Here is a 27,028-nt window from a genome sequence, read left to right on the forward strand (position 1 = left end):
ACTTGTTGAGGTAAGATTGTCCTTAAAAAAAAATAGTGAATTGAAATTTAAAATTTGAAAGACAGAAATTTCTGATGACAGTTGATGTGTAAATGCCTTTCCTGAATGTAGTAGCACTGCAGGTTGGAATTTGAAGGTTGTACAATTTCTTTAAAATATTGGCCAAGACTTTGCAGTCAGTAGCAAACTGACAGCACTCACATCTAACCTTGAAAGCTGCGCAGAAAGATCCAGCAATCTCTGTGACATGGTCCCTATCCTTTGCAAGCAGAAAACACATGTCCACACATTGTGTGATTTTCAGCCAGCGAAAAGTATGGAAGAAAGGCATTCACATGTGAACTATCCACAAGACCACTTCTACCGATCACAGTCTGCTTGCCAGCCAATCACTTATGCACTTTGAATTGTTGTTCCCTTTGAGTTTTTGGTATTCATGTGATTCTATCCTAATGAATTCAGGTTGAAAAGAATCAACAGCAGCTCTTCTGCACTTTTCTGGACAGCAGAATTGCTGTCAGTTTCATGGCATAATTGTAACAAATGTTGACAGTTGGACCATGATTGCAACTGCAAAATTTGGGGATTTAAAAAATTCTCCCTATCAAATTTTTGTTTTATGATGTTAATGTCAGTTAAGTTTTTAAATATTATCTTAATTGAGCTTTTTTGCAATGAACATTTTTGCAGGCTCTGTCATTTTTTGAAAGAATTTTAAGGTATTCTCCCTTTTGTGTTACTCACTAACTGCATCATATTTACTCAAAACAAATCATTCCAATAGCTTGCAGATATTTTTCATCCCCTTTCAGATTGCTGTACAGTGATTTTCTACCAAACATTTTTATTCTTTCACTTCTCGATGTCTGTAAGATTTCACTTTCAGAAGGTTTAACTGCTTTGGGTATATCTTACATTGTTGAAATATTGCGCAGAGTCAATATTTTTTCAAGTATTTAACTGTTCCTTTTTTTAAATAAATGCAAGTGTGCATTTCTTTCAGTTCGGAGAGGATAGTTCCACCTCAAGTATGATGCCTGTTGAGATGAAGTTGATGATGAATATGACATGGGATAACATACAGCAGCAATTTCCATCATCACCACCAGGTCGATCAGTGTTGAATATATGGGGAAAGGATTTCTCAAGCTACAATGTAAGTAACAGAGAGGCAGGGCGGGTTAGAATTTGAGACTTGTTTTGCTTTGTGCTCCCTTAGATTGTGGATCCTTACAAGAGCAGTGTCCTTGAGCCAGGATAATGTTCCAAACCAACACCTATATGTAAAAATTTCAGTGCAGTTCTTTTTCTTCAGGATTTCATTCAAACCAAACCAAACCTTTGGTATTGGTTTGAATATATTCATGTAACATTAAGTTTCCATTACTTCCTCTGTTCTGATTTATTTTTATTTTACATTGTGTGGCAAAGTTGTTGAAGCTGTCCTTTGAGACAAACGATTTATTTAAAGTCGTTTGCTAAATTGTTTCAGTTCCATTTTTATTTAGGATTGCCATACTTTATTGGTATGTCCTTTGAACTTGTGGTAAATGCTGTATTAAGAGACTAGGGCCACTGCTATGATAGAGAGTGGTGCGTGTATGGATTAGGTTGCTCGAGAAAGTGGTTAAGGCGGGTACAGTAGCAACATCTTAAAAAAAAATTTGGACAGGCACATGGGTGGGGACAGTTCAGAGGGATATGGACCAAATGTAGGCAGTTGGAACTAGCTGAGTGGGCACCATGGTCAGCATGGACCAGTTTGACCGAAGGGCCTGTTTCCATGTTGTATTACTCTATAACTCTCTGAATCTATTTGATAATTCTTATTAATGACATTTTTGTTTCAGTTCTGACGCAGAAACATTTGTGCTGCTTCCCAAAGTGATGAAGCATTGTCTGTTCCTTGGCCAATGTATTGCGCAGACAGTTATGCTTGTTCTGTTGCTCAAGCCCCATACAAGGAAGGCAAGAAGTTCAAGGGGGTCACCCCAGTTTTCCAATAGCCTACTTCAGTCCCAATTAGTTATAACACGGAGTAGTCAGGCTTATGCTAGCAGATCGCCTACCTACTCATTGCAGGGAATGGGGCTAAGTAAAAAATATTTGTTTGCAAAAAGTAGTTTAGAGTATTATTTTATTCAACAATTACCACAAGTTTAGATACTGACTTGTTTATAATTCTTAGAAATTTGCTAGGAAAAAAAAGTAAGTATTCAAGAAAAAAGTTACACTACTTTTAGAAATAGAATACTAAAATGTGAAATATTTATTCATGTACTCCTTGCGTTGCCAGGATATGTTATGGCCAAAAAGGTTGGACTGCATACACAGTTATCCCACCCTTCCCAAGGCAGCTGATCTTCCTACATACTTTCTACCTCCAGAATACAGAGGATTTGGGTAAGAATTTGGAGACTTGTGGAAAATTGGGCTATTTTGTAAGGTACAGGGATGTCATCTTAACAACAAACTAACAGCAGCAAAGTGTAAGTCATTGCTGTAATAACACCACAGATGCAAAACAATGTAAGCAAAACAGTAATGCATACAGATTTATTTTCTAGTATTAAAACTTTGGTTTTTTTAAAGTCATGTGCCAAGAGATATCAAGGCTTTGACCATGTTATAAAATCATAACATCTGGAAGCAGAAATAGGCTATTTAGCCCTTCAAGTCTGCTCCACCATTCAGAGAGATCATGCCTGATCAGACAATCCTTAACGTTCTGCCTTTTCATCAAAACTCAGCATTCCTTTACTGATTAAAAATCTGTCTACCTCAGCCTTCGATATACTTAACCCACCCTCTACAGCCTTCTGCAGTAAAAATTCCGCTGATTCATTGCCATCTGAGAGAAGAAATTCCTCCTTATCTTGCCGTCAATGAGTGAGGTTACGCCGTTTGGTCCTAGATTCACCCATGAAGGGAAACAATCTGTTAGTATCTACCTTGTTATTAAAAGAGTTCTAAAATTGTTAGCCAGTGTGGTTCAGAATATATAAAATATAGGAGTGAAACTGTCAGTTATTTCAGTTCTGAGATATGTTTGAAACCATGGTTTATGTCTGTTCTTGTGAGGGAATGCTTTTATGAAAATGTTTTCAGAAGTCCAAAGATATGGCATTGGTTAGGTTGCTGGATTGATATCCAGAGACATATGGTGTCGGGAAAGAGTTCCAAATACCAGTACAGCAGCTGGTGATATTCAAATTCAGTTCATAAGTCCTGGAATTATAAAAGTAATCTGTGATGTAAAAACTATTGTTTATTGCCATGAAACCCATTCTGTCGGGAAGGAAATATTCAATCCTTACTTCATATGTCTGATGTGTGACACCAATCCCACAGTCATGTGGCTAACTCTTAAATATTCTCTGAAATGACCAAGCAAGCCACTCAGTTCAAACGCAGTTGGGTAGGGTTGGGCAATTAATGCTGATCTTCATCTCCAACCCCTTGAAAGTAATGTTTTTTATAAAATGGAGTAATATAATGTCAACCATGTATCCAAATAGGGATTTGCCACCGCGAGTCATATACTCATATAAACGTATTTTGAACAACCCAGGAAAATTACAAGGATTAAGCACATTAATCCTATTTAATATCTTACATATATATATAGCTTGCTTTCATTTTTGGGTATATATTGCTAAATTGTGAATCAATAAACAATTAAAACTTTTTTTCTTTTTACTAGTGTCCGGTCAGTTCTGATGCCTTCAGGAAACCAAGATAGAGATATGGCTGGCAGACTTCCTGACTGTTCTTCGATGTTAGATTTCCACAGCAATGAACAGCTTTATCAACTAGTGAAAGAACTGGAAAATACACCAGACTTGAAATCAGGAATACCAGACTACTATGCCAAGCAGGTAAGTTTTGTTTTCTTAACCGAAGGCCACATTATATAACACTTGTTGAATATTGTTAATGCTAATGTTTAAAAAAATGTTGGAGCATGTTTCAGTAAAAAAGGAACTGGTGTCAGAGCCTGCAATGGAGCAATAAGCCAGAATAAAATGATTTTGAGAACAAAGCAAACCTTGGGCTCCTGTAGCCTGCTCTTGCATTTAGTAGTTCATTGCTAATTGTCTGACACAATTTCCCTTTCCACCCAACTCCCTGATCTGTCTTATTTTCCTAATGGACCAAAAATCTGACTTTCTCAGTCTTCAATTGGTTTAACAACAAAGCTTCCATGATCTTCATTAGCAAAAATTTCCAAAGATTCGCAACATTCTCAGTCAACAAATTTATCCTTCAGCCTAAATAATCAGTCCCTTGTCCTGAGGTTGTAGCCCGAGTTCCAGATTCCTCAGTTAGACAAAACAGCCTGTCTAGCTACCCTACAAAACTCCTTCGCAATCTTGGATGTTTCGGTGAGATCATATCATTCTTATAAACTCCAGGGAATATGTCCCAAGCTTATTTGGCCTTTCGTTGTAGGACAGTCCCATTACTTCAGGAATTACTCTATCAGACCTTTACTATATAGACTCGAAGACAAGTATATCCTTCCTTAAATATAGAGACCAAAACTGCGCACAGTGCTCCAAATGTGATCTCCCCAAAGCCCGCTTGATTTGTAACAAGACTTTGTCCTACTTGGACCCCAGTCCCCTTGCACCAAGGCCTTTGGTGTCAAACTTGCTAAAAAGTAAATGCAGTGTTTTGTCCTAAGTTGATAAGTTAGCCCATGTTTTTGGATGATATCCCTTCTATTTATAGTCCAATGCAGGACACAGTCATTACCCTGCTTTACCCCTTCTAATGTTCACACTTTATAATTGGGTCTATGTATTCCTTGTGTACGTTTTCATTTGGTTCCTGACACATGATAGAGCCTCATCTTACCATTCCTTTCTATCTGGTTACTTTGAAAAAAATCCCTCAATATTGTTTCACCTGTTTGCCACTTTATTTTAAGAATTAATAAGTTGCCATTCAAAGCACCAGAGATAGTGTTGAGAGTGCCGTTTTCTGCTTGTACAGAGCAGTAACTATAAACTACAGTATAAAAGTGACAAAAATAATACAAATGATCCTTGTATTTCAATTGAAAATGTAATGCAAAAACTGCTATGGGTCACACTAGATTAAGTCAATTCATTCAAGAAATTTTGTAGCTTGCTAACTGAGTTGGCAGTTTTGATATTTTGGAGAAGGCTTGACAGTTGCAAAATATGTCATGTTTCATGCAGTGTCATTTTACACATAGATGTCATACAAGAATGGTTCCAAGAATGAGAAACTTCAGTTATGAAGGGTTTGTTGAAAAAAATCTGGCCTGTTCTCCTTGGGGAGAGAACGGCCAGAGAAAATGTCACAGGCGTTTTTAAATCATGAGTGGCCTGGATAGAGTAGGTAGGTAGCTAGGATTTGCCAATCGTAAGGGAACACAGATCTAAAATAATGTACAAAAGAAGGAAGGGTGATATGAAAAAATACTTTTACACTCAGTGAGTAATTAGGATGTGGAATGCTTTGTTCCGAAGTATGGCGGCCCCAAGTTCAATTGAGGCATTAAGAGGACATTGGATGAATGTTTGGATAGAAATGGTGTGCAAGGGTATGGGGGGTGGGGAGGATATTGACACGAGGGTAAAAAGCTGATGTAGGCATGATGGGCCAAATGGCTGCCTCCTGCACTATTATACTGTGAAGAATGATGACTTCCATTTATCCACTGGAGACGTCTACGTTTATTTTTTGCATGTATGCTCCCAAGGCTACATTTTTGTACTTTGCATTGCAACTATGATTTGCTTTTCTTTGAAAAGGCTCTGTATTCTCACTTGAGTATTATTGAGGAACAAGTTGGAGAGGTCATCTCGCGAGCTATTGAAAAGGTAAGCTGATAACTTTAGTATGTCAAATTAAAGATGCCTCCTACTGGCAGGGCAGACCCAGCAGAAGTGGTGGCACAGTGGTATACATTCAGGAAAGAATTGCCCAATAGCCCTCAACACAGATGTTGGGCCCTATGAAGCCTCATAGAATCCGGTCAAATATGGACATGGAACCACGTGTTGATTGCCACATACCCGCTGCCCAGACTCCTAGCTGATGAATCATTGCTCCTCCGTGTTGAACAACAGCTGGAGAAAGCACTGAATGTGGCACGGGCACAGAATATACTCTGCATGGGGTATTTCAGTGTCCACTACCAGGAGTGGTTTCACAGCGCCACTACTAACTGAGCTGATCCTCAAGTGCTAAAGAACATAGCTACCAGACTGGGTCTTTGGCAGGTGGTTAAGGAACCAAAAAGAAAGGAAGACATACTTGACTTCATCGTCCCCAGTCTGCCTCCTACAGATGTATTTGCCCCTGACAGTATCGGTCACAGTGACCATGCCACAGTTCACATAGAAACAAAACTCTGCTTTCACGTTGAGGATATCCTCCATCGTGTGTGTGGCTCAGTGACTGTTCCAAATGAGATAGACTTTGAACAGATCTAGCAATTAATTGGTCATCAACAGCATCCAAATTATACTCCAACACATCTGCAAATTCATGGCCTGGCATATCCTCCATTCTTCCATATCCTTCAAGCTGGGAGGGGATCAAATCTGGCTCAGTGATGATTTTAGGGCATGCTAGGAGCAGTACCAGGGCAAAGCCTAAAAATTAGGTGTCAGCTTGATGAAGCTATTAAACAGGGCCATTTGCATGCCAAACTGCATAATCAACAAGTGGCAGATAGAGCTCAGTGATTCCACGTCCAGCAAATAAGATCCAGGCTGTGCAATCCTGCACGTCTATTCATAAATGGTGGTGGACAATGAAGCAATTCACTGGAGGAGAAGGCTCCACAAACGTCTCATTCCTCAAATTTGGAAGAACCCAAACGTCAGTGTGAAAGATAAGGCTGACACATTCACAGCAATCTTCAGCCTAATGTTCCAAGTGATGATCCATCCACCCTCCCCCAAAGGTCCCCAGCATCACACATGCCAGCCTACAGCCAATTCTGAGCAATTAAGCATTCATATTCTATTTTGGGTTGTGACTGTTAAGTTTCACTGTTTCATGCAACCATCCTGTATTTCAGAATCTGATTTTTAGTGTAAATTATGGATCTGTAATGCTTCAGAAATATTTCTTATAAAATATGGTGTCCTGTATGTAATGTCCGCTTTTAATATTTGTGCTCCCAATCCATAAACACCACAACAATTTCCATTTAATAGAGAGAAGCAGTATCTCCGAATAGCCAGTATTGTAGCTGACTTATGCCACTTCACTTCACTTAAATAGAGCCATTTAAGAATGAAATGCAATGTACTTTTTGCCACTTGCCCTGTATTATGTTGGACTAATACAATGAACTCTTGGCACCCTATCATAAGATGATGCAACACAGAAAGGTGTCATTCACTTATCAGGCCAATGGAAGCTCTTTGGTTGAGTGTCTAATGGGTCTTGTTCCAGTGCTGTTTCCCTGTAACCATTTTTTAAAAAATGTATATTATGCTCATTTGAATACTACTATTGAGCCTATTATCACTTTTTCAGGCAATACATTCTAGATCACAATAATTCACAATATAAAGAATATTATAAATGTTATAAATATAAGAGTGCTGAGTTTATCTGCAAGTCAATTGAAATAGTTAAGCAGGAAAGCTGACATTCCAAGTCTAGACCCTTCCTCAGAAATGGGGGAGGGTAAGGGGATTCTGAAATAAATAGGAAGAAAGGGGCAGGCGGATCGAGGATGGATAAAGGAGAAGATAGGTGAAGAGGATTCAGACCAGTCAAGGAGGCGGGATTGGAGCCAGTGAAGGTGGGGAGCTAGGAAGGGTATAGGTCAGTCCAGGGAGGACAGACAGGCCAAGGAGGCGGGTTGAGGTTAGTAGGTAGGAGATGGGGGTGGGTCTTGAGGTGGGAGGAGGGGATAGATGGGAGGGCAGATTAGGGAGGTGGGTATCAGCTAGGCTGATTTTGGGATGTGGTCAGGGGAGGGGAGATTTTGAAGCTTGTGAAATCCACATTGATACCCTTGGGCTGCAGGATTCCCAAGCGGAATATGAGTTACTGTTCCTGCAACCTTCGGGTGGCATCGTTGTGGCACTGCAGGAGGCCCGAGGAGAGGGAGGGGGAGACGAAATGGTTTGCAACTGGGAGGTGCGTTGTTTGGTGGGAATCGAGCGTAGATGTTCCACAAAGCAGTCCCCAAGCATCCGCTTGATTTCCCTGATGTAGAGGAGGCCACAACGAGAACAGCGGGTACAGTATACCACATTAGCAGATGTGCAGGTGAACATCTGTTTGATGTGGAAGATCTTCTTCGGGCCAGGGATGTGAGTTTGCGGGGAGGTGTAGGGGCAGGTGTAGCACTTCCTGCGGTTGCAGGGAAAGGTGCCAGGGCTGGTGGGGAGTGTGGAGCAGACAATGGAGTCACGGAAGGAGTGGTCCCTCTGGAACAGATAAGGGTGGGGAGGGAAAATGTCTTTGGTAGTGGGGTCGGATTGCAGTTGGCGAAAGTGTCGGAGGATGATGCATTGGATCCAGAGGTTGGTGGGTGGTACGTGAGAACAAGAGGGATTCTGTTTTCGTTGTTATTGCGGGGAGGGGGTATGAGTTGCGGGAAATGCAAGAGACGCAGTTGAGGGCGTTTTCAACCACTGTGGAGGGGAAGTTGCGGTCCTTGAAAAACGAGGACATCTGGGATATCTGAGAGTGGAATTCCTCATCTCGGGGGCAGAGGCGAAGGAATTGGGAATAGGTGATGGCCTTTTTGCAGGAAGGTGGGTGAGAGGAGATGTACTCAAGGTAGCTGTGGGAGTCGATAGGCTTGAAATGGATATCGGTTTCCAGGTGGTTGCCAGAGATGGAAATAGAGAGGTCCAGGAAGAAGAGAGAGGCTTTGGAGATGGACCAGTTGAACTTAAGGTTGGGGTGGAAGATGTCAGTGACGTGGATGAACTGTTCGAGCTCCTCGTGGGAACACGAGGCGGTGCTCATACAGTCCTTAATGTGACCGAGGAAGAGGGGGATAGGGCCAGTGTAGCTTTGGAAGAGGGATTGTTCCAAGTATCCTACAAAGAGGCAGGCATAGCTTGGGCCCATGTGGGTACCCATGGCCATACCCTTTGTCTGTAGGAAGTGAAACGAATTGAAAGAGAAGTTGTTGAGAGTGAGGACGAGTTCGGATTCGCGGATGAGGGTGCCAGTGGAGGGGGACTCATCGGCCCTGCAAGACAGGAAGAAGCGGAGGGCCTTTAGGCCATCTGCATGGGGAATGCAAGTATATAGGGACTTTCCATGGTAAAGATGAGATGTTGGGGACCAGGGATTCGGACTTTTTGGAGGGGTTGGTGTCACGGATGTAGGTAGGGAGTTCCTGGACCAAGGGCGAGGAAATGGTGTCTAGATGAGTGGAGATGAATTCAGTGGGGCAGGAGCAGGTGAAGACAATGGGTCGACCAGGGCAGTCAGGTTTGTGGATTATGGGAAGGAGATAGAAGCGGGCGGTGCAGGGTTGAGGAACGATGTGATTGGAGACTGTGGGTGAGAGGTCACCTGAGGTGATGAGGTTGTGGATGGTTTGGGAGATGATGTTTTGGTGTTTGGGGGTGGAGTCATGATCTAGGAGGTGGTGCTGGAGAGTTGGCGCCTGGCTTGGGGGATGTAGAGGTCAGTGTGCAATACTACAAGAGCGGTCTAGACCGAAATGTCAGTTTTCCTGCTCCTCTGATGCTGCTTGGTCTGCTGTGTTCATCCAGCTCTACACCTGGTTGTCTCAGATTCTCCAGCATCAGCAGTTCCTGCTATCTCTGCAACAATTGAAATAGTTATTCCTTATTTGTAAATTTGAACACCATTTAATCTCTTCTTAATCTGATGAGCCCAGTTTCTCTAAACATAACCAAATTCATAAACTAATAAGAAATAGGAGCAGGAGTAGACCATTCATTTAGCTTATCAAACTTCGGTAAGATCATAGCTAATCTGGTTGTCGTAACTCCGCTTTCCTGTCTGCCCCCCAATAATCCTTGACTCTCCCTCTGATCGGAGTACTGTCTAACCTATCCTTGAATATTTTCAGCAAATCAGCCTCCGTTTCTTGGAAGAGATTTCTGAAGACTGATGATGCTCTGATAGAAGTTCCTCATTATTTTTGTCTGAAGTGGAAAGCGCTTATTTTGACCAGAATCTTCCATTTCTAATTCTACCATGTGGGGAAATATCCTAAATAAGAACTGAACAAACTGCAGACGCTGTTGAATCAGGAACAAAAACAAAGTTGCTGAAAAAGCTGAGCGGATCTAGCAGCATCTGTGAAGAAAAAAAACAGAGTTAACATTTCTGAGGAAGGGCCACCAGATCCAAAATGTTAACTGGGTTTTTTCCCCTCACAGACACAGCCAGACCTGCTGAGATTTTCCAGCAACTTTATTTTTGTTGTTGTGGGGAAATATCCTCTCAACGTCCATCCCATTAAGCAACCTCAAAAATCTTGAGTTTCACAAAGATCACCCTTCATCCTTCGAAATGCTGATACATTTGGGAACAGTCAGTTCCCCTTGCAATAAAAACCAAACATGCCGTTTGTCTTTCTAATTACTTGCTGTGATTCTAACTTCTGATTCATATATAAGTGCACCCAGATCCCTCTTTATGTCCTGCCATTTAAATAAACTGCTATTTCCTTCCTGTCAGAGTAGACAACATCATATTTTCCTATGTGATATTCCATCCGCCCTTTTGCTATCCTACGCATCTTTCTATCTTTGCCCATCCTGGCAAATCTCTTTCTCACCTCTCAAAGCCCTGACAAACTTTCCTAAAGTTTGGTGTCCTGAGTTAAACCCGACTACTCATAAATGATTTATGAGGGCTCAGTATAACAGTTACTTTTGTACTCCTCTTCCATTGATAAAACCAAGAATTTCTTAAGCTTTTAACAGCTTGCTGAAATTTGTCTGTCACCGTCAAAGATATTCCTACATTCTCAAGCTTCTACTCCTTTGAAAATTGGACCAATTAGTTTATATTGCATGTGTTTAGACTCCTGAACATGATGGGTGGATTTGAATTATTGCACTTTTGCTATTGTTCATTGGATAACGTGAAGGTTAGCCTCTCAATTTACATTCAAAATTATTTGTTTATTATATAATTACGTGGCATATGTTTACCATTCTAATAACTGAGCAATTATTTTTAAACTATTATGCAATGCGTTCTGTTGATGTCAAACTTCAATCTGTACCTAGTATTTTTGTGTGAGACAGAACAGATTCTTCTGACTCATTATGCTGATGGCTCACTCAAACTCATACAAGTCAGACTAAGTTACTCTGACGATAAAAACAATATAGAAATTTATAGAACAAAGAAAATTACAGCACAGGAACAGGCCCTTTGGCCCTCCAAGCCTGTGCTGATCCAGATCCACTATCTAAACCTGTCGCTATTTTCCAAGGATCTGTATCCCTCTGCTCCCTGCCCATTCATGTACTGTCTAGATACATGTTAAATGATGCTATCGTGGCCGCCTCTACCACCTCCACTGGCAACACGTTCCAGGCACTCACCACCCTCTGTGTAAAGAACTTTCCACGCATATTTCCTTTAAACTTTTTCCTTCTCACCTTGAAATTGTGACCCCCCAGTAATTGAGACCCCACTCGAGAAAAAAGCTTCTTGCTATCTTCCCTGTCTATACCTTCCATGATTTTGTAGACTAATCAGGTTCTCCCTCAACCTAGACCAGTCAGGTGCCCCCTCAACCTCTGTCTTTCTACTGTAAGTAATCCTAATCTACTCAACCTATCTTCATAGCTAACGCCCTCCATACCAAGCAACATCCTGGTGAATCTCCTCTGCACCCTCTCCAAAGCGTCAATATCCTTTTGGTACGGTGACGACCAGAACTGTACACAGTATTCCAAATGTGGTCGAACTAATGTCCTATGTACTGTAACATGATCTGCCAACTCTTGTATTCAGTACCCCGTCCGATAAATGAAAGCATGCCGTATGCGTTCTTGACCACTCTATCAACCTGCATTGCCACCTTCAGGGTACAATGGACCAGAACACCCAGATCTCCATGCATCAATTTTCCCCAGGGATTTTCCATTCCATATAGTTCACTCTTGAATTGGATCTTCTAAATTGTATCATGTCGCATTAGCCTGGGTTGAACCCCGTCTGCCATTTCTATGCCCAACTCTCCAATCTTTACATATTCTGATGCATTCTACGACGGTCCCCTTCACTATTTGCTACTCCACTTGTCTTAATGTCATCTGCAAACTTGTTAATCGGACCATCTATACCTTCCTGCAGATCACAAACATGAATCTCTGGGGGACACCACTGGTCATAGTTCTCCATTTTGAGAAACTCCCTTCCACTACAACTCTCTGTCATCTATTGCCCAGCTAGTTCTCTATCCATCTAGCTAGTATACCCTGGACCTCATGCGTCTTCACTTTGTCCATCAGCCTACCACGGGGAACCTTATCAAACACCTTACTGAAGTCCATCTATATGACATCTACAGCCATTTCCTCAAAGAATTCTATCAGGTTGATAAGACATGACCTTCCCTGCACAAAACCATGCTGCCAATCACTAATAAGCCCATTTTCTTCCAAATGTAAATAGATCTTATCCCTCAGTATCTTCTGCAGCAGCTTCCCCACCACTGATGTCACGTTCACCATTTTATAATTACCTGGATTATCTTTGCTCCCTTTCTTAAACAAGGGGACAACATTAGTGATTCTTCAGACCTCCAGGACCTCACCCATACTCAAGGATGCTGCAAAGATATCTGTTCAGGCCCCAGCTATTTCCTCTCTCGCTTCCCTCAGTAACCTGGGATAGATCCCAGCCGGACCTGGGGACTTTTCCATCCTAATGCCTTTTAGAATACCCAACACTTGCCCCCCCCCCCCAACTCCTTATGCCAACTTGACTTGAAGTAATCAAACATCTATCCCTCACCTTAACATCCTTCCTGTCCCCCTCATTGGTGAATACTGATGCAAAGTACTTATTAAGAATCTCACTCATTTTCTCTGACTCCTCACATAACTTCCCTCTTTTGTCCTTGAGTGGGCCAACCCTTTCTCTTGTTCCTCATGTACGAATAAGAAGGCTTTGGGATTTTCCTTAACCCTGTATGCTAAAGATATTTCATGACCCCTTTTAGCCCTCTTATTTCCACGTTTCAGATTGGTCCTACTTTCCCGATATTCTTCCAAAGCTTTGTCTGTTTTCAGTCGCCTGGACCTTTTATGTATGCTTCCTTTTTCCTTTTTGCTAGGCTCACAATTTGACCTGTCATCCATAGTTTTCTATCCCTCATTTTCACAGGGATGTGTCTGTCCTGCACTGTAATCAACCTCTCTTTAAAAGCCTCCCACATATCAAATGTGGATTTACCCTCAAACAGCTGCTCCCAATCCACATTCCCCAGCTTCTGCTGAATTTTGCTATAATTGACTTTTTCCCAATTTAGCACTCTTCCTTTAGGACCACTCTCATCTTTGTCCATGAGTATTCTAAAACTTACAAAATTGTGATCACTATTCCCAAAATAATTCCCTACTGAAACTTCAGTCACCTGGCTGGGCTCATTCCCCAACACCAGGTCTAGTATGGCCCCTTCCCAAGTTGGACTATTTACATACTGCTCTATAAAACCCTCCTGGATGCTCCTTACAAATTCTGCTTCATCTAAACCCCCTAACACTAAGTGAATCCCAGTCAATGTTGGGAAAATTAAAATCTCCCATCACCACCGCCCTGTTGTTCCTACATCTTTCCATAATATGTACATGACTGGGAAAAATGTTTTCAGTTCGTGTTACTGTTAACACTATCTGATGTTATTTCTTGATTAATATATAATATTGGTGATGACGTGAGCAGTTTTTATTTGAAAAAATCAGTAGATCTGCTTCTCTTCCAGCAAGCTGCACCAATGTGGTTACTATTGAATGAAGCAGGTTTGTACTGGCGAGCCATTGGGAATACAACTTCTGCTCTTGACTGTTTAAGACAAGCATTGAATCTGGTTCCAGAAGATTACATGGACATTCCACTTGTCAACCTGGCTAATCTGCTAATTCACATTGAGCTACACCAGGATGCTGCTGCTCTTTTGCAAAAAGCACTGGTTATTAACAGCACAGAGGTAATTTAACCAGATAAATTAAAAAAAAACTGACACTGTGTCAATTCAGAGTGAAGAAAGATTAAATGTATTTTATTTATATAAAGGACCTGGTTAAACTTGGAAAAGTGATCAAAGAATGATTAGTCTATTCAAAATTAACCTTAAGTTGTATGATCTAATTAGCATTTATGATACTTTGAAGTACCTTTTGAGCATTGCATTTAAATTAACTTAAACTGTGCTAGTATTAATGGGTTGGCAGTCTTTGCTTCAGCCTCCTCAAATGTGAGGTAAGAATTTTCCCACCTAACAGGAAGTGAGTTTCAGTGCATGTGGAGTAGTTGTATCTACTGAATTTGACAAAGATTGAGGTCCCAATGTCATCCAGCATTCTCTGGGTTGGGTTCTCTTTCAGCCTCCTTGCAAATCTCTTCCAAGTCCAGCAAAGAATCCCTTTTCATAGGAGCCATTTGACCTATCAAGTCTGCACTGATGGTCTGAGGAGTAGCCCACACAAACCCAGCCCTCTGCTCTACCTCTGTAACCCTACATTTACAGTGACCAATCCATCTAATGTACACATCCTTGGACTGTGGGAGGAAACCAGACCACGCAGTAGAAACCCACGCAGACACAGAGAATGTGAAAACTCCACACAGCCAACCAAGGCTAGAATTGAACTTTGTGCTGTGAGGCAGCAGTGCTACTGAGCCACTAGGCTGTCTTTCACAGTTTGAAATGCAGTTTAAAAGTCTAAATCCTTTTTTTTAAACCCTGGATTCTTTTGGTGCATGTGATCCATGCTGTCGATACACCTTTCCAAGTTCAACAAAGATGCACAGCAGAAATTGAGTGAAACTGACCAAATAACAACAGTATGAAATCAATGACCCAATGGTCAGCTAGTCCTGACAGCAGTGGTTCTGTCAGTTGTAAGAACTACACATATTTGAATTGGAAACATCAGCAAAGAAAATGGAAGTTTGGATACTACTGGGTTACTGAAAATGAACTAGTTGCTTTTTCCAGTAACTCAGAAAAAATGGAACAGTGTGGTGTTCAGTCATTAGTTAAACAAGATTTTGTAAAATTTACAAAAAGAAATGGGGAGTTTGCACTGCAGTTTGCCTGCACTTTCCACATCCTAGAAAAGTATATTTTTTAAATGCCGTCTCAACACCCGCACCCCCCAAAAATTGCACAATGTAAGGTATCATTGAATAATTCTGTGTTTTAAACTGGAACTGTGGCAAAGATTAGTTGACTGAGCACAGATTGAAGATGAGAATTTAGGCCTGGACTATATCATGACCAAGAAGTTATGAGATACAATTTTCAAACACTTTCTGGAATTAATGAAAGTCTGTAGGCACAAACTCCATCTGAGAAAAAAAAATTAGAATTTTTTTTAATTCTTGGCACTTTAACCATTGTCATTTCTTTGTCTCCTTGGTTATAAACAAAGATCCATCAATGTAGCGTCGCAACTATGAAGGACTTAAATATAGAGGTAGACAAATTGAACGCATCAGGCTTAATAGTGTTATTCCACTTTGTGCTTATCACATAGCAGCATAATAGCTCATACCTCATTTTATCTCTATATTAGTCATAAAAGTACTCAAATCTATACTGGTATTTCCACTTGAGAGAAGATATGTTTAAAATTTTCCACTTGCACATTTTGAATACTTTAGATGTAAACTTAACAGAGGCAAAAGGTACTAAATATCCCAACTGTTGAGTGTGGCAGTTTGCTTTATTTCTAAGTGCAATAGCTGACAAAATTTGCATCATTTTAGTTTGTCTGAGCATTGAATTAACCCGTATTATGTTGCTTCTTCCAGCCTCTAACCCTTCTAAGCTTAGGGAATGCCTATCTGGCTCTGAGGAACATTAGTGCTGCTCTTCAAGCCTTTCGAACAGCGCTGGACAGAACAACTGGATGCCCTGAATGTGACAGCAACCTGAAGTTAATTCGCTGCCTACAGTTCTATCCTTTCTTATACAACCTTACATCTTCCAAGTGTACAGGTAAGAACGGAATAGATCTTGAGGGAGGCAAAAAGGAAGCTCCATAATTCAGTTATCTTTTAAGTGAATGTTCATTAAAGAATTAGTTCTAGAAGCATGTATTTGTGTTCGTTAGAGTGCAAACAAAATCTCTGCCAAGAAAGATGTGCATTATTTCATTTAGCTTCATCTACATGGACATGAGACATTTTACAAGTATATAATGTTGCCTGAAGTCTTAATAATTAAGAGTTGTATCTCATTTCAAACTGTAGATTTCATAATCATTTGTAACATAGAAGGTTACCATTTGGCCCATCAACAAATGCCTGACTTCACCAATCCCATTTTCCTGCTTTAGGCCTAAAACCCTGGAGGTTATGGTAGCACAACACAATATTCTGGACTCCCACCACCCTCTGAAAACTCGCCTCACTTCTCCTGTTAGCATTCTATCTGTTACCTTGAATCTGTGTCTCCTTGTAATTGACCCCTCTACTAATAGAAAAGGTGCCTTTGTATCTCTCCTTTCTATTCCCTTGTGATCTTATGCACCTCTATCAGATACCCTCTCAATCTTAAATGTTCCAAAGAAAACAAACCCAGGCTGTGTAATCCTTCCTTATCATGGATCCTCCAGCCCAGCAACCTTCTGGTAGATCACCCCTGCACCCTTTCTAGTGCAATTATATCCTACCTGTAATATGGTGATCAGAACTTCATGCAGTATTCCAATTATGGTCCAACCAGCATCTTCTTGCTCTTGTATTCTCTGTTTTAGCTAATAAAGGTAAGAATCCAGTCTGTAGAATTCTCTGCCACAAAGGAAATTTGAGGCTGGGTCACTGTTATATTTGAGGTTTATGATAGATGGATTTTTAATCAGTAAGGGAATCCAGGATTATTGGGAAAAGGCAGGAAAACAGAATTGAGGATTGTCAGATCAGCCATGATCTCATTGAATGTCACAGCAGGCTCAGTGGGCTGACTGGCCGACATCAGCTCTATATCTTATGGTCATATGCCTTCATGACCACCATATCTACCAACCCTGCTACCCTCAATGATCTGTGAATATGCACACCAAAGTTTCTCTGATATTCAGCACTTTCTAGGATCCTGCCATTATGATGTAATCCCATGCATTGTTAGTCTAATCCCATGTGCATTGCCACAAACTTTTCAGGGCTAAATCCCATACATGCACTAAAGAAAAATGATATCTTAACTACAGGTACTGGAAGGTTGTTGAGTATACTGTGCGCCATATCTTTAAATATGACAGTGTTCTTTGCATTAAATATAAATGTTTGTTTTTCATGGATGTATTGTTGGGGAAATTCCAGAGATGTTGGGAGAAAATATATAGCATTTACATATTTTGATATTTTTATTTTTGATGCAGTAGTATGACTAAATTATATCGGTGAGGCCATATGGGTACAGCTCAGGAATATGATAGGAATGCAGTCACTTTATTGGGGTTGTACTGTGGGCTTCCCAACAGGCAGTACGATATAGAGGAACAGATATGTGGACAGATTGTGGGAAATGTAAAAAATAGTGATTTTTAACTTCCTCAATATTGACTGGATCTCCCTCAGTACCAGGGGCATAGGTGGGAGGGAGGGCGCATGTTGATGGTTGATTTGAGGTGCATCTGGGAAGGTTTCTTGAAGCAATATGTAAATAGGCCCAACTAGGGAAGGAACTGGACCTGGTATTGGAGAATGAGCCTGGCCAGGTGATTTGAGTTTCAATACTTTGTATTGGTGCATTTCAGGAACAGTGACCATAATTCTAAAGTTTTTAAGTTACTTATTCATAAGGATAAGAGTGGGCTAAGGCAATCTACAAAAATATTAGGCAGAAACTGAGGAATGTAGATTGGGAGCAGCAGCTTGAGAATAAATCCACATCTGCCATGTGGGAATCCTTTAAAGACCATCTCCTTAGTGCACAGGACCAGCGTGTTTCTGTGAAAATGAAAGATAAGAATGGCAAGATTCGGGAACCTCAGCTGACAAGATATTGTAAGCTTAGACAAAAAGAAAATTGAAGCATGTGTGAAGTTTAGGAAACCAAAGACGGCAGACAGCCCTTGAAGAATATAAAGAAAGCAAGAAAGAATTTAAATATGAAGTTAGGAGGGCTGAAAGGGACCATGAAATGCCCTTGGCAAACAGGATTAAGGAAAATCCCAAGGCATTTTATACATATATAAGGAGCAAGAGGGTAGCTAGGGAAAGGATAGGTCCACTCAAGGACAAAGGAGGGAATTTATGTCTGGAGCTAGGGGACGTGGTTGGGGTCCTTAAGAAATACTTTGTAATGGTGCTCATAAAGGAGAAGGACACCGGTGAATGGTAAGTCTAGAGAGGAGAATGTTGATTTAGTCGGGCATGTCAATATAACAGAGTTAAGACCATAGACCATAAGACATAGGAGTGGAAGTAGGGCCATTTGGCTCATCGAGTCCACTCCGCCATTTAAATCATGGCTGATGGGCATTTCAACTTCACTTCCCTGCACTCTCCCCATAACCCTTAATTCCTTGTGAGATCAAGAATTTAGCGATCTCTGCCTTGAAGACATTTAACGTCCCAGCCTCCACTGCACTCCTTGGCAATGAATTCTACAGGCCCACCACACTCTGGCTGAAGAAATGTCTCCTCATTTCCATTTTAAATTTACCCCCTCGAATTCTAAGGTTGTGCCCACGGGTCCTGGTCTTCCCGCCTAATGGAAACAACTTCCCAGCGTTCACCCTTTCTAAGCCATACATTATCTTGTAAGTTTCTATTAGATTTTCCCTCAACCTTCTAAACTCTAATGAATATAATCGCAGGATCCTCAGCCATTCATCGTATGTTAAACCTAGTTGTTGGGTGTTGTGAAAAGCATTAAGACAGACAAGTCCCCAGGACCTGATTGGATCTGTCCCAGAATACTGAGGGAGAAATTGTTGGGAAGTTGCTTGCAACTTGTACAAAGCCTTTGTATCTTTATTTAAAGGAGAGGTTCCAGAGGTCTGGAGAATAGCCAGTGTTGTTCCTTTATATAAGAAGGGTCATAGAGATAATCCGAAATGATAGGCCAGTGAGCATTATGTCAGTGGTGGGGAATTTATTGGAGAAGATTCTTATCAACAGGATTTACTCACATTTAGAAAAAATATGCAAAAGGCAGCATGGCTTTGTGCAGCAGAGGTTGTATCTCACAAACTTGATTGAGTGTTATGAGAAAATGATAAAGATGCTTGGTAAGGGCAGGTCAGTGGATGTTTTTTACATGGACTTTAGCAAGGTCTTAGACAAGATTCATCGTGGCACGCTGATACAGGAGGTGAAATAACATGGTATCGGCAGTGAGCTGGTAAGATCGATACAGAACTGGCTTGGCATAGAAGACCAAGTAGTGGTGGAAGGGTGTTTTTCTGACCGGAGATCTGTGACCACTGATTCGTAAGTTTGTGAACAACAAAGATTTGGGGAGCTGTGGATAGTGAGGAAGATTGCCAGAGGATGCAGCAGGAGATAGACACCTTGGGTAGAGCAATAGCAGATGGAATTTAATTCCGACAAATGCAATGTTATGGATTTTGCACGGTCTAATGCAGGAGGAAAGTGTACAGTAAATGGCAGAACCCGTAGAAGCATTTACATGCAGAAGGCTCTAGGTATATAGGTCCTTTAATTAGGCCACACTTGGAATATTATGCATCATTCTGGTCTCCACACTGCCAGAAGGATGTGAAGGATGGAGATGGAACAGTAAGGATTTACCCGGATGTTGACTATTTTGGAGGGTATCATCTATGAGGAAAGTTTAGACAAACTTGTTTTCACTTGAGTGCCAGAGGGTGAGCGACAACCTGATTTGAAATTTACAAATTGTGAGAGGCATGGATAGAATGGATAGTCGGAGTCTTTTTCCTAGGGTAGATAGGTGAATTACTAGGGGACATAGGTTTAAGGTAAAAGGGGGTAAGTTTGAACGAGACTTGAGAGGCAAGACTCTGGAATGTGCTGCCAGAGGACGTGGTAGAAGCAGGTGCAACAGCAGTGTTTAACAGGCATGTCATATACATGAATAGGCAGGGAATAGAGAGGTATGGACTGCATAGGGCAAAATATTTTCAGTTTAGCCAGGCCTCATGTCCGTGCAGGCTTGGTGGTCCAAAAGGCCTGCTTCCTGTGCTGCACTGTTCTTTGTTCTTTTGCTCTAGAACCAGGAGTCATACATGAAAATAAGAGGGGTTTAGGACGACTTGAGATGAAAGACAGTTGCGTATCTTTGCAATTGTCCACAGTGGACTGTGGAACCTCAGAGTTTAAGTAAGTTCAACATGAGTAGTGATAGAATAGAATTCCTATTACCAATTGCATAAAAGGTTAGGGGGATTGTGTGTGTGAGAAATAAAGTATTCGATCAGCCATGATTGCATTAAATGATAGGGCAGGCTCAATAGATTGAATGGTCTACTCCTGTTCCTATACTTCGAGGTGCAATGCTTTTAATTTAAATGATCATTGTTTTGCTCTGATCCTTGCATATGCCACCACTGATCAAATCTGGCCCCAGAATGAAACATAAACCATATATTTTATTTAGTTAGTTAACCTGGCCTTCAGTTACTAAGACCTATTTACTCAAGACTGCAGATTTTCTTTAACAACAGAACAGAAATTCATTACACAAAAGGATCTTATTCTTTAAAAACAAGCTGTCTAAATCTAGGAGACACTTTGAAAGACCTCAAAGCACAGAACAGAACAAACTTTTAGCATGTTTCCTGACACTATCCTTTAACAAAAACCCAGATAAAATCAGAAGAAATAGGGACAGGAGCAGGCTTAAGCGAGATTCGACATTCCTCACAACCACTTTCCTATCCTTTGCCTGTAACCCTCGATTCTCCCACTCATGAAAAATCTTATCTCAGCCTTCAAAATACACAAGGACTCTGCTCCCACAGCTGTCTGTGGCAAGGTGTTTCAAAAACACTCGCCTTCTGAAAGAAGAATTTCCTCCTTATTTCAGTCTTAAATGGTGCCCCTTTGTCCTGACACAATGTCGTTTAATCCTAGACTCTCCTATGAGGCGTTAACAGCTTATCAGCATTTAACCTGTCAAGGCCCTTAAGAATCCTACATATTTCAATGAGATAACTCCTCATTCTTTTAAATTCTGATGAGTCGAGACCCAACCTGTTAAACCTTTTCTCATAAAACAATCCCTACATACCGGGGATCATTCTAGTGAACCTCTTCTTAGCTGCCTGCAATGAAATGATATCTTTCCTTAAATAAGAGAACCAAAACTTCTCACAGTACTCTAAATGTGGTCCCACCGTAACTTTGTACAGCTGCAGTAAAACACTCCAACTGTTATATTCCCACTATCTTTAAATAATGGCTAATGTTCCATTCGACTTCCTGATTACCTGCTATCCCTGTGTGCTACTTTTCTGTGTTTCATGTGCAAGAATCACATTTCTACAGACAGTTGCTCTCCATTTAAATAATACTGTGCTTTCATTGTCTCTTCCAAAGTGAACAACTTCACAATGTTCCACAGGGATATAGGATATATGTCTAGATAGAGATAGGGGTGTAATTTCTCTGGACTCGGCCCTCTGACAGATCATGTCAGAAAACATGTTGGTGACAGTAGGAACTGCCGATGCTGAAGTATCTGAGATAACACAATGTAGAGCTGGATGAACATAGCAGGAGGAGCAGGAAGGATGACATTTCAGGTCTGGAACCTCCTTCATTTCTGAAGAAGGGTCCAGACCCGAAATGTCAACTCGGCCTGCTGTGTCCATCCAACTCTACACCTTGCTATCTTTGGTTACAGTAGATATTGCCTATATAAACCTTTCATGCAGTAATTTTACCCTTTACCAGTAGATGCTTTAGTGCCAATGTTTACATTTCATAGCTCGTAAACCCAGATTGAGCCAAATGTGAGTCTTCATAAGTGTGCTTCTGTACTTCCCAAATTGTTTTCCCTATTCAACTGTATTAAAAAAAATACAAAAATGTATTATCTAAACATAACATTATATTCAAATCAGGAATTAAGTCTGTTCAGATTATTTAATCAAATTACCTCCTATCTTCTCTAATCTTGTTTAACCTGAAAATTGCTTTGGTTTTTACTCCAGTGCCTTGCATGATATAGGAGGTTGTGTATGTTTATTTGAATTTGCCGCCTTGTCTCCACATCTGTCATCATCTATATCTCTACATTAGTTGCATTTTTAAGATGTGGCCTCAATCTTAACATTTATGAAAAAGAGACATTTTGCTTACATTTTTCATCTTGCATTAGTCATTAGCACAATTCAGAAGAATTACCAATTTAAAGGGAATATAGCATTTATCCCTTATCAGTGTGCTAATTGGTTAGCAAATGAACTGGTTGCTGGAGGTGTTGTCATGGAGAATCTACCAGTTAATGATGACTGTCAGTCAACCATCAGGTTTTGTTTAAACACTGCAGGTTGATTCTGGTCAAGATATTGTCCTGAGAAATGAACCAGAGAATGGTTGTCACTTAACTTATTGCGATGAAACAGGTGAAGTCTATGTACATATTGTTTTTGCCTGCAGAAAGGGTCCTGTGTATTAAAATATTCCAGTACAAGCAAGTGCACCATATTGCAAACCCAAGTGGCAATCATTATTAGTTTTTCATTATTATTTTCAAAGCACTTGGGATTATATACCAAATATTATCCAGTTGTAGAATCACATAATTGTAAATTTGACACGCACAAACTGCTTGGCACAGTCAGTATCTTGTTTTTTGTGACAGAAAGGTTGTCGATCTGAAACAATTCTGTCACTGCAGATACTGTCTGGACTACTGAGTGTTCCCAACGTTTAGTATGTTTTTATTATGTTTTGAAAATGAAGCTTCTTACCAAGTAAAGTCATGTCTATTTTAAAAACATGTTGATCTATTAACCGTTCTGTTAGATTTAATAAAAGTGTTTTACAAGTTTTGCAAATCAAGTATAATATAAAACATGCATGTTGTTGTTGTTCCTGGAAGGCCATTGTAACAGCAGAGAACATGACTTATCAGCTCATGAACATCAAAAGTATTTTACTGATCCAGAAAGGATAATAGAGTCCTCAGAGGAAGCCATCCTCAAAGAGGATTCCCAGCTACCTGGACCCTCACAAGGGGATTCATCACCATCGGAACTTAAATGTGAGTCATTTTTTATTCTTTCATGGGATATGGATTAGTATTTATAATCCACGTTTGATTGCCTTTGAAGTGAGCAGCTTGTTAGGCCAGTGCAAAGAGTATTTAAGAGTCGACCACCTTTCTGTGGATCTAGAGTCACTTGACGAGTTAAGGATGACAGATTTCCTTTCTGAAAGAACATTCATGCACCAGTTGGATGATATTGAAAATGACAATGATAGCATGATTATCGTAACTGAGTCTAGCTTTATTTCCAGATCTACTAACTGAATTCAAATTGCACCAGCTGGTGTGGTGGGATTTAAACAGACATCCCCAGAGCATTAGCCTAGTCCTCTGGATTACTACGACATCACTGTCTGCCCCAAAATGCATCTGGACTTTGTAATGGACATGATAAACTTAAAAACATTCTTGCTTACTTGTGTTGACCTAGTGACTGTGAAGTAATTAAAATTGAAATACAAATTGGTAAAATTCAGCTGAAAACAGTCATTTTCCAATCACATTTAGAACCAGAATTGAAGATTAAAAGAGAATTAAATGACAATTTACACACACAAAGAAATCGTTGTTTGAAAGGTGCAGAAAAGGTAGTTGATGCCAATGAACATACTTTGATTTTACATCCATGAGTTAACCTTGTCGTGGGTTAAATACAATGTATGTTCTGCAAAATTATTTCCTCTGCTTGATTTCCATACGCAGCAGAAGAAAATTATGCAAAATATCTGTTTGAAGGAATTTTGCATAGCAGGTGAGCAGAGGTGGATTATTTTTCTTGAAGATGTCAACAGCAATCCTGAAGGAAAGAACTTCTGAGGCCATCTTTCTGAGTTGAAGTGATGGTTGAGTTGCATTTATTAATAAGGGAAGTTTTGTTTCTTTCTTGGCAGCCAGCCTCAAAACTAGGAACAGGAATTGATCATTCACTCGCTAAAGTCTGTCTCATTGTTTACTAAGATTATGGCAGCTGCAAGGTACTTACAATTTCCTGAATGAACTTGAAAGATTTCCTCATTTTGGCCAGATTAGAACGAGGAGACACTGTTTAATAATAAGTTTGCCTTTTAATATAGGTCTAAGGATTTTTTAATTTCTCTCAAGATTGTTATCCTTGGAATTCAAGGTAATAAAGGCTGGATGATTGTCTCAAATAAATTCAGAGTTAGGTGGAGTTTTGATTGACGAAGGCATCTAGGATTGTGGAGACCAGGCAGGAAAATAGAATTTAGACCACAGCAAGGTTAGCCATTATGCTATTGAATAGTGGAGTAGGTTTGAAGGAATGTATGACCTGGGCCTTGCTCTTATGTTCCTGTGATCTGGCTAGCCTTTTTTTTGTTTTTGCAGTTTTTATTTGTTGGTAGCAAAATCACTGGGTTCACCTACACCAAATAGATGGTGGCATTTCAAGATGGCAGCTCGCCATCATTTTCCTAAAGTCAACTTGAGGTGGACAGTAAATACTGGCTCAGTTATTGATGTTGAAATCCATATTGTACGGTTGGTTTTGCGAGGTGTTGGCAGTTGGGGAGGTGTTGAGGTTGCTGTTGAGCTGATGCATAGTCAGAGATAGGCTCAGTCATGGTTGACAGAAGCTGCCTGTTGCAGACTGTAGGCTCCATAGAGAGGCTAAAGTTGGATGGCTGGGAACAGTTCAACCTCAAGTCTGAGCGAGCGAGACAGCAAAACAGCGCCAATCGGGTCATCTACAGTGTTAAAAAAAATCTGATCATGTGCAGTGAGATTCCAAGTCCCAGTGACTTAATAACGTTAGAGTAATGCAACTATATACGGGCAGCGTTGAATCTGCAACTCCCGTGTTAAAGACTGAAAAAATTTGGAGATTCCCAACTTAGAAATCACCTTTAGAAATGTTGGACTGCGCTTAGGTGTCAAAATGGATAGACTCTTCATATTAGAGATAGTAGGAACTGCAGATGCTGGAGAATCTGAGATAACAAGGTGTAGAGCTGGATGAACACAGCAGGCCAAGCAGCATCAGAGGAGCAGCAAGGCTGACGTTTCGGGCCTAGACACTTCTTTCTGAATCTCGGCCCGAAACATCAGTCTTCCTGCTCCTCTGATGCTGCTTGGCCGGCTGTGTTCATCCAGCTCTACATCTTGTTATCTCGGACTCTTCGTACTAGCTGGAATTAGATTTTCAGAAAGAAACACACTTTTGAAACAGATATCAGAAGGATTAAAAGAACTCCTGAGAAAATTACATTTCTTAGCAACCTTCATGGCTTAAATGGGTCATTCAGTTGATATAAACACAATGAATAGAGGATTGACCTGTGGCTGCAACAAGACATTAGCAAGATAAATGCTGAAAGCGTCAGTATGAAAGAATGATAACTAAAAGGAATGAAGCTAGAGACACTTATGGCATTTATAGGCAGTTGACAGGAGCTGGGAACTATAACAGAAGAATGAATCTCAGAAATGTCCATGCTATGGTAGGATTATAATATCATTATGCAATTAATTGTTCTAAACAGAGTGCAAGGGTTTGGAAATTACACATTTCACACAGACAGTTTGGAAAGTGAAGATAGTGATACTGATCAGGCAGAATAGAAGAGTTATAAGAAACTTCAGCCCAATAATGAATATTTGTTTCTGTCACAGACTTGAACAGTCACACTGTGCTGGACAGTGGATGCAGATCTACAGTGTGTGGATTAGTTAAAATGTTCTTTAATCTTACTTTAGTCCTCTGTAGTGAAAGAAATTTGCAAGCTCTATCTGCTTTAGGTTTGGAGATGACAGCATACAGAAATTACTAAAGACGTGGTGATTTCCTGCAAAATAGTTGAGTGAAAACACTTGGCCAGCACAGATGTAACAGCAAATGAAATACCCTTGCTGTTAGTCAATGAAAAAATTTCAAATGAAATCCATGGAAAGCAAGGAGACATTTATTTGGAAAGTCAGTGGACTTAACAGTTTACATGATCAAATGCCAGTATTCCAGATCAGTGTTGAAGCATGTCGGAGTTTACAATATTATTGTTAAGAAAGTGCACTAAATGTTGTCTTTTGGCTTAGGAAGCCAAAAAAAAGTAGCTAATAGTACATTAGCATTAGTGTGGAATTTTATTGGGACCTGAATGATGAGGGTCATATCAAGTAATGTGGCAATATCACACTGGAAGTCCATAAGATCTGTCTTGACATTGGGAGCGAATGACTGTGTCCTTTAACTAAATTCTGGATGCTATGGTAAGATCCTCACTAGGTAGCCCTGAGTTGCCTATTAAAGAGGAATATTGTTTGTTAATCTTATTATGATGCTCACCAAATTTCAGACAACACCCACCATCCTTCCAACATTCTCTGCAAGCTGCACAGCTAAGCAGCCCTTCTGGGTTTCCACATATTGATCAGTGTGGTCAGCAAACCAACAGATGGACTTCCAGTTTCAGAAGTTGTTGCATGCAGGAACCTTGAAGGCTCTGTTCTGAAGAAGGGTCACTGGACCTGAAACATTAGCTCTGCTTTTCCTCCACAGATGCTGCCAGACCTGCAAAGTTATCCCAGCAATTTCTGTTTTTATGATTTCCAGCAACCGTGGTTCTTTTAGGAATTTGTAATTGTTTCCTGTCAAATTGAAGTACAGGTTGTGAG

General features: G+C 40.4%; 1 protein-coding gene across 2 annotated transcripts in view; it reads left to right on the top strand.

Annotated features, from left to right (window-relative positions):
* Positions 1–27,028, top strand: part of ttc17 (tetratricopeptide repeat domain 17) — a 99,100-nt gene that overhangs the window by 43,780 nt on the left and 28,292 nt on the right. For both annotated transcript variants that reach the window (XM_048545865.2, XM_059652149.1), the window contains exons 11-17: positions 1,004–1,156; positions 2,297–2,403; positions 3,704–3,878; positions 5,787–5,855; positions 13,946–14,170; positions 16,000–16,186; positions 23,231–23,392. In XM_048545865.2, coding sequence (XP_048401822.1) covers positions 1,004–1,156; positions 2,297–2,403; positions 3,704–3,878; positions 5,787–5,855; positions 13,946–14,170; positions 16,000–16,186; positions 23,231–23,392 — 1,078 coding nt within the window. The remainder of the gene's footprint in view (positions 1–1,003; positions 1,157–2,296; positions 2,404–3,703; positions 3,879–5,786; positions 5,856–13,945; positions 14,171–15,999; positions 16,187–23,230; positions 23,393–27,028) is intronic.

This window comes from Stegostoma tigrinum, chromosome 17 (genome assembly GCF_030684315.1).
Source record: "Stegostoma tigrinum isolate sSteTig4 chromosome 17, sSteTig4.hap1, whole genome shotgun sequence".
Taxonomy (NCBI): domain Eukaryota; kingdom Metazoa; phylum Chordata; class Chondrichthyes; order Orectolobiformes; family Stegostomatidae; genus Stegostoma; species Stegostoma tigrinum.